The sequence below is a fragment of the Mus pahari genome, chromosome 6, assembly GCF_900095145.1.
Source record: "Mus pahari chromosome 6, PAHARI_EIJ_v1.1, whole genome shotgun sequence".
Lineage (NCBI taxonomy): Eukaryota > Metazoa > Chordata > Mammalia > Rodentia > Muridae > Mus > Mus pahari.
Window position 1 is genome coordinate 9,063,403 of NC_034595.1, and position 8,558 is coordinate 9,071,960.

Genomic DNA, 8,558 nt, shown 5'->3' on the forward strand with positions numbered 1-8,558 from the left:
TTCCAGGTTTTCAGGCCTGTTGTGAATCACCACTAGAGTGGGCGTGGCACTTATGTTTTGATCTCTTGTTGATTTTGAGTTGATTGTTTTTCCATCTGGAAGATCAGGATCTCATTTCTTTCTTCTGCCTGTGGTACCTGATCGTCTCAGTGATCATTTGCAGGATTGTCTTTTTCTCATTGAGTGATATTGGCAACTTTCTCAAAGCTCAATTGACTGAGTGTCCCTGGCCCATTGCTCCATGAAACTGATTCTAGGTTAGTGTCAAGCTGTTTTGGTGACCTTGTCTTTCTTTAGGTATCTTAAAGTCACGGAATGGAGTGCCTCGAACTTCTTATCTTGTTCACTGTAGATTGTTGTGGCTATGTGGGGTCTTTTCTAGTTACCTTGACATTATAATGGAAAGCGAAGGGTAGAGATGGAACTCGGTGATAAAATTCTCGCTTGTGGTATGAGAGGCCTTGGATTATAAGAGTGCCAAAAACATTAATTAAATGACGTGACATCCAAGACGTGGGCCTAATAAATAATAGTTCTGACAAACTTAAAACCTATCTAAAGTAAGGTAAGAGATAAATAATAAACCCACTGAAGGGTGAATCTCAGACTTCTTGTCCCAGAGCAGATCTCTTAACACCACACACATCTCCAACCCCTTAGAGGGCTAAAATGGTCTTTTTGAAAGCGCCCCTAGTCATGAAATGCACTAACCCTGGGGCTAGACTAAGGCCCCATGGCAGACCTGAGCAGGTGTCTTCCTTAGGGCATTTTCTTCTGTGGTTTTTTTTGTTCCCACCCTCCCACTGTGATAATCAAGGGATCTAGTTGGGTCCTTCAACCTCCAACATGTAGAGAGCCAAGGCTTACTGCCAAAACGTGCTAACTTGTCAAAAGCTGCTTGCTGTGGTCAACCTGCAAGACTGCATAAAACAAAGGGCCTCTCCTGTGGGTTGACTAAGGGCCATTTCTTATAAGGGATTCCTGTTTGTGATCTCAGAAGTATGCCTTATTTCCTTTTCTTCCTTCCTTCCTTTTTTTTTTTTTTTTTTTTTTAACCTTTTAACAAATATGTTCTTCACAACAAATTCTTAACATCTCTGCACTGTTTTGACTGTCCTCAGGGAGAGGGAGAGACAGGATGCTTCTGAGTGAGACTACAAAAGCTCCTTTTGCTTCCTGGTACTCTGGCTCTGCTTGTCCCTCTTGAGGAGATAAAAGATTCCTTCTTGGATATTTTGACTTTCTTATGTCTAAGGCTACGCCTAGGCTATTTCTGAAGCCATCGTCATTCCAGAGCCCTCCATTTCCCAATGCTCTCTCCCAAAACAAATAAAACAAGCTTAGGCCATGAGAAAACACCGCGTCTGAGATATGTGAGGTAGCAAGCACATCTTCCTGCTTGCCCAGCTTGGTCTCTGTCTACCCACTAGGCTTTCGGCTTGACACTAGATGGAATTAGGGAGAACAGTCTGGCTTCTGCTTCCTGCATCCAGGGACCTAAACAAATGAAGAAAAACTCCTCCTTGGGTAGACAAGTTGTGTATCGGGGACTGACTTGAGTACCTTGGGAATTGCAAGCTGAAACTGTCCCTTCCCTGTCACACATCCTTGCAAGAATGGTTGGTTCCCTTTGTCCCATCTCCATCTCTTTTGAAACAACCTAGAATCAATCTTCCACCATCCCAGTAGATTGTTGCCAAGAAGACGGAACCAACAATAGCCGGGGGTCTTTTTGCCAGACATCCTGGCTTCTGGCAGAGTGCACGAGGGGCTATTAGCTCAGCTCTCAGGCTGAGGGAGAGTGATTTGAGATGTGACAGGTAGACTGGCTTCTTCTCTGAGGATGAAGCTTAGCATGTGCCCTTGGAGGCAATAGATGACTGGTTTCATGTTTCTTGAGGGCAGAGGAGCAAGTACCAGCTCCATTCTCCTTGTGAATCATTTGGACGTGCATACAGACACCTTCAGTTGGGGGAGGGGGGTTTCATGGCCTTCCTGCTCCCCAGTTCCTTCCCAGACATGAGAGCTGAGGACTATACTCAGAATAGACACACAGAAAGATCAGCCTGGGTATTTCAGAGAGAAGCCACGCACGAAGAAATTGAAAGGAACCCAAGCAGAACACTGCCCACCCTGCCCCCTCTCATTATGCAACTAGGAGGAGTCAGGAAGGCGGTCTGTTGATTTCTTGCCCAAGATAATCCCTGCTAAGGAATTAATGCGCAGAGCAGATGGCGCTGTGTCATTTCCAGTGAAAAGAATCAAGGAAGATAGTCTGTGCAATTATTTTTAATGGCTTGTGTGGTGATCTTCTTAATTTGTGAGAAAATGCCTTGTCTTTTGTGAGAACTGGCCCTGTTCACGTAGCTTTTCTGTGAAGAGGATGAAGGCGTCACAGAGCCCTAGGTAATGTCTGGAAAATTTCATGAAATATGGGGCATTTCAACCAGAAGATGTCTTCCTGTGACATCTAATCTGCCGCGGGGGCCCACAGTAATCAGAGATGAAAATGATCAAGTTTCCCCAAGCTCCACCCTTTTTTTCAGAACTGTGTAGTCTGCTACTTACCAGCCATGTGAAGACTTGGCCCTCTGTGGCCTAATGAAAGACATCTGGGCTTAGGATTCAGGACAACTCAATGGCCATGTAAACCCTCAGCTTTGAGCTTGCCAGGAGGTGTGGCTTAAAAACAATTAGCTAGCCAATCCATGTGCATAAGGCCCCTCGCATGTGCCAGCATCACAGGAGTGAAGAAAACAGCTAGACCAATATTTGCTGTGTGCACTAGACCCATTCAGAAATGTCTGCATATCCCCGTACTTGTGAATATCACCGGTTGAGAAATAAATACTGGGCAGTTGGCCAGGATCTGTCAATGGCTGGGGACATGCTTGCTTTTCTTATCATTAATTATTATTACATGTGTTTATTTATCGTATGTGTGAGAGAGTTGCACATGTGGAGGTCCAAGGACAATTTGCAGGAGTTGGTGGTTTTCGTCTCCCACCATGTGGGCTCCAGGGATCAAACTCAGGTCATGGAGCCTGGGAGCAGGCAACATTAATCTGAGACATCTCAGTGTCCCAGACATGCTTTTATATACTCCCCCCCCCCCAGCCTGGGCCCAACCTCACAGTTGCTTAGGGTACCACCCAGGGGGGTCTCCGCAGGGCTCCTATCCATCCGACAAAAGCATTACACATGTTGTGATGCTTTGGCCTAACTTGAAATAGGAAGAAGTCCTGTGGCCTACACTGTAGAAGCAGGTTGGGTGCTTTCTGTGTTCTGTGTTCTTCTAAGTGAGCAGATAACCCTGTTTCAGATTGACACTGAGTAGCTGCCAAGCTGTCAAGCCCTCCATCAGATCATGCAGAAGGGATGAGTTAATTAGAAAACAGATATAAAGGGTCTTAGAGTAGGCCAAGGAGCCTTTTCTGGCTAGAAGGAACCTGGGTTGTTGATGATAGAGGAAGTTGCATAAATAAGGAGAAACGTGCATCTCTAGTGACTGAAGCAAGACAGCTCCTATTCAGATCTATTCTGGAAGTGTCCTTCAGAGCAGCCCAGAGTCAGTGGGGAGTCTGGCAATGCCTGCCAATGGCTTCCAGTTTAGCTTCCCAGGTAAGTCAGGAAGAATTTTCCAGTGATTGTTGACTGATCCTCTCTAGATTTCCGGAGACACAAAAGGCAACGTTAGTCTTTTCTCTCTGTTTGCAGAGCTGATGAGATTTTCTGACCGGGGGCCTGGTGTGAACACAGAGAAGCGATTTCCGTGTGAATTCTGTGGACGGGCATTCTCACAGGGCTCTGAGTGGGAAAGACACGTGTTGAGACACGGCATGTAAGTTGGACACCGAGAAGACCTTTGTCCCAAGTGAGAGGGTGGGAAGGAGGCGAGAGTCCCCTACTACTACAAAGAGCTCCCACCACCACCACCTAGTATCACCTTACTGAGCATGAAGGGCAGGCAGTGACGACTGAGAAAGCAGATTCCTCCTTCTTTGTTAATTTTTAAAATGGCCACCCTGTCACATTCAAAGCCCCCAAACTCAAAGGTAGTGTGTCCCTTTACTTTGCAATTGAATCTCATTCTCTGAGAGAAATGTGGATTGTGGTCTGAATCTCTGGCTTCTTGTTTGCCCACTTCCGTGAATGGCCCTGAGCATGCCAAGACTTAGCTCCGAGACACAGCGCCATTCCACACCTGCCTCCCAGGTAACTGAGAGCATTCCTGTCAGCTTCTGACCTAACCACTTTGAAAAAAGAATTGTCCTTTACACAAAGAACCCTTCCTTAGTCCACCAGACAAGAGAACTAATGTGTGGTTTGTATGAGATAATGTCCACGCAGTGCCCACACCTCTGAGAACATAACTTTCTCAAGTCACAGTTGATGCCTGCAGGTTTTTAGTTTTTGTGCGTTTGGATGATTTATTAAAATAAGACTTGACTAAAAATATCTCCAATATCAGAGTTGTTCCTTTTGTCTTAATCATTATTGGCCAATACCTAAGCTTCTGAGTTCAGCGGATAGATCTGAGTGTGAGACAGTTATATTAATTTGGAGACAAAACATGGCGTAATCAAAGCACAGTACAAACACTGGATATTTTTAGGGGTCCCAGGCATCAGAAAGAGGGCCACATGACCTACACATAACAAACAGAAAGTCACCAGCAATTTAGTAATATACACACAGGGTTCATTCACAGGAAACTTCAATGCACTTTCAGGATCAGAGAAGTTAGAGAGATGAGTGTTCAGTTTGGATAGAAAAAGCATGAGAAGCCAGGAAGATCATAAAATGCTTAGGGTTTCAGCACCATGCCCAAAGTGCAGGTTAGCAAGCTGGGCATGATGCAGTGTGTCTGTAATCTCAGCTCTGGGGAGGCAGAGAGAGGAGTTGTGCTTCTTAGCGAGCCAGCCCAGTGTGATTGGCCTAGTCCTGAGAGACTCTGTCTGAAATCACACACACAAAAGATAAGGATGTCTGAACTTAGGCTGGGCCTCCAGAAGCGCAGGCTCACCACTCCTGATCCTCCTGCCCCCACCACTTAATTGCCGGAATGAGAGCCATGTGCCACCACCACCACCACCAGCTTATCAGCGTGCCTGCTGTTTTGCATTTCCAGGGCATTGCATGATACCAACCAAGTGAGCAGGAACGAAATCCATACAAAGGAGATGGTGGAAGAGAATATGCAGCTGCCCTCCATAGAGGCCAAGGAAGACCATGAGCCAATCGGGATAGACTTTCCCTTAAAGAGCGAAACAGTAACCATCTGTGTAGTGGCTGCCGACAAATGTCTCCTGGAGAATGCAGAGGCCAAAAACGAATAGGAGTTTGGTGAAATTCTTATCAAACCTTACTTGAACCTTGATGAAAATGTGGGCGGGCCAGCGTGGGCTGAGAAGGGAGGGGACAGACAGAGGAGAGAAGACAGAACAAAGCTGCTTTTAGGACTGAACAATCTATTTTCAAAGCACTGGTACCTGTGTGAGTGAGTATGTAAATTAAAGTTATTTAAATGGTTGGAATATGTGGCTCCTTTCCTGTCACTACATCCTTCCTTCCGGATCTTCACCACGGAGATTTTCATCTGCTGCGGTTTGGGAAGTACCTCCCATGGGCACAGCGGTCTCCGTGACCCTCTCGGACAGTGTGTGGAAACCGAGGCTCCCGGACATAGAAGACTTCGCCTAGGGGAACAACTTTTGGCGCACAACTTTCTGTGTGTTTTTCTAGTTTTAATACCTTAAGCTTTTTCAAGACCTAACTGCAGCCGCTTTGGGAGAAAAAAAAAAATAACAAAACAGAAAACAAACAAAAAAACTGCTTTGCATAAAACAGTCACCTGTTTCCTAGTACCTCAGACTTAACCAAGGGAATTCTCTGCATTTGTCTGTACTACCTGTGGCCCTTGTGGTTAAATGTAGAGACAACTGCTGGACAGGATGGTGAATGGAGAAAAAAAAAAAAAGAGTTTTAAAGAAAGGAACACAAATTGTGCTTAAAATCCCCACGTGGGTTTTATTTCTTAAAATACTGTGATTTTTTTAATTATTTTAGTAAAAAACAAAACAAAAAAAAAAGAAACAGACTTTAATTACTAGATAACTGTGTGTGAATTGTCATCTTGTATTCCAGGTAAGCTGTTTATTAGTGTTCAGCTATAATTTAGAATTTGGTAGGTTCATGTGAACTAATTTTATGGTGATTGTGGGATTTTGTTGGCCACATGTTTATTTTATTTTATTTTTTCTCAATTTGAGTGTTACAAACACAGCACAGCACAAATTCAGTTGTTCTTTCTTCATATGAATCGTTCTTTGTGTGATTGTTTAATTTGAGGTCAAGGGAGAGTTGGAAGGTGTGTGTGTGTGTGTGTGTGTGTGTGTGTGTGTGTGTGTGTGTGTGTGTATTTTTATAATTTTAAACATGAACATAACAAAGAGGTTAACTTCCTTTTTACATTTGTTTTTGTGTTTGTTTTCTTTTTAATTTAACTAAAGAACCAAACTCTGAGCACAGCTATGCAGCGTGGGGAACAGACAAAGAGGTCCTGTCACCCTTTTGTTTTTTTGTTTTGTTTTTTGTTTTCTCAAACCTACACATTTTGTCTCACCAACGATTTCTGTTACATTGGGCTGGCTTTAGTGTGTGTGCTGTGAACTCTGTGTTTTGCTTGCTTTGTGTATTGTGAGGCTGTCTCATTTCTTTGGGGAGCCGTCCCTTCCGTGAGCTTGGCCAGGAGATGCCGCATCCTGCAGGGATCCTGGAGAAGAGCTTTGTCTTCCCATCTAGCTGCTCTCTCTCCCCACAGTGGCTTCCTTTATTTTATTTTCTTTCTTTCCAAGAGCAGCTTAGACTGAAAGCAAGTCTACATTTGTAGCACATGATGATTGTGGAAAAAGGAGTTTCGTTCCAAAAAGTAGAAAGGAACATTCTTGAAGCTTGGGGGGGGGGGGGGGGGGGGGGTGCGCGCGCACACACACACACACACACACACACACACACACGTATGTACGTGTGCTGGTGTTTGGATGTATGTGTGTGGGCAAATATGAGTCCTTGTTTTTGTTTTGTTGTCCTTGTTTGGTTTTTTGTTTTGTTTTGTTTTGTTTTTAACTTGGAAGGGTTGATCGGGTGGGGGGTGGGCCAGAAGGGAAAGAGGGTAAACTGAGGCATCAGTGTCCCACACAGCTTCAGAGAAAATCCATGGAAAGAGGTCGCATTTGTGGAGTAAGTACATACTTGAAGAGCATGATCTTGGCTTGGCTTGGCTTTGTTTTTATTTTTTATTTTTATTTTCTTGCTATTAAGAATTTTTATTTGTAGGATGTTTAATTTAATTTTGTTTTTAGGGATGGGGCCGTCATGTGGAAACCGGATCAGGGGGAAGTGTGAAATATCTAGACAGATTCTTCTGGGTCCTCCCTCACTTTTGATTGGCCTCATTTCAAATGTACCGAACAGTTTCATACCTGGATTAGTTGTCTGTGATGGTTACCAAAAACAAACAAAACAAGGAAAGGAAAAGAGAGCATAATTGTGACATGCTTTTATCACTACTTTATTTTTCAAATAACATGTAAATATTGTAATCCATTGGATTTTGTTTTGCTAACCTGTTAATAAAAATATGGGACCATTATCCTTTTAACAAGGCTAGGATGTCATTTTTTTTTCTTTTTCAAACATATACCTGATATTTTGTGGCCGCACATTTTGGACGCATTCTGTTTTCTGTTGACTGTAATGACATAGAATTTACAACATTTTTTGTTGTTGTTGTTTAATTTATACAGAGGACTTTTTTTTTTCCAGAGCTTGAGAGAAGAAAATAAATAGCAAAATGATAACCTATTGACTCCAATAATCAGTGTTTCCTGAAACTTGATGAAAGATAGGGGGATCCTGACTCCTTGAAGCCAAGGGTTTAAACACAAAAAAATAAAAATAAAAAAAAAAAACAAATAAAAATAAAAAAACACAAGTAGGTTATTCAAGTTGTTTGCAACATACATTTTGTAATGAGATGTGAGAAATTAATAAAGAATTTTTTTCACATGTATCTATGTGCATCTGTTAAGTTATTTGTGGGTGTGATTACAGACAGGAAGGCTGCCAATGACAAGACCAGTTTCATCCTATGTGCTAAATCTATAGAAATGTGGAAAGCAGGTAAAACCAAGGTGAGGTCTGAGCTGGAGTTTCAAATATTAGCATTCCTGCATTGGAGTATACATCAACAATGAAAATCTAATGGGAAGAATAGTTTCCACCAAAGTTGAGAATCAGTTGGTTGTGGTACCTCACACATGAAATCTCTCCATTTGTGAGGCTGATGCAAGAGGATCACAACAACTACCCCACCCCAAAATGTGGATTGGTAGGCAAGGGCAATCGAGGATCACTCTATAAGAATCATTCTTTTCAAGTCACTAGATATGCACTCACTGATAAGCGGATATTAGTCCAGAAACTTAGAATACCCAAGATACATTATGCAAAACAGAAGAAAACCAAGAAGGATGACCATTGGGTGGATACTTCAT

General features: G+C 43.0%; 1 protein-coding gene across 5 annotated transcripts in view; it reads left to right on the forward strand.

The window, feature by feature from the left end:
* The window catches only part of Znf462 (zinc finger protein 462), a 137,520-nt gene extending 130,609 nt beyond the window's left edge, over positions 1–6,911 (forward strand). For 4 of the 5 annotated variants that reach the window (XM_029540266.1, XM_029540263.1, XM_029540264.1 and 1 more), the window contains exons 12-13: positions 3,718–3,841; positions 5,132–6,911. In XM_029540266.1, coding sequence (XP_029396126.1) covers positions 3,718–3,841; positions 5,132–5,339 — 332 coding nt within the window. In that variant the 3' untranslated portion in view covers positions 5,340–6,911. The remainder of the gene's footprint in view (positions 1–3,717; positions 3,842–5,131) is intronic. The other variant, XM_021200552.1, reaches the window with a different exon arrangement.
* Positions 6,912–8,558: the final 1,647 nt, after the last annotated feature.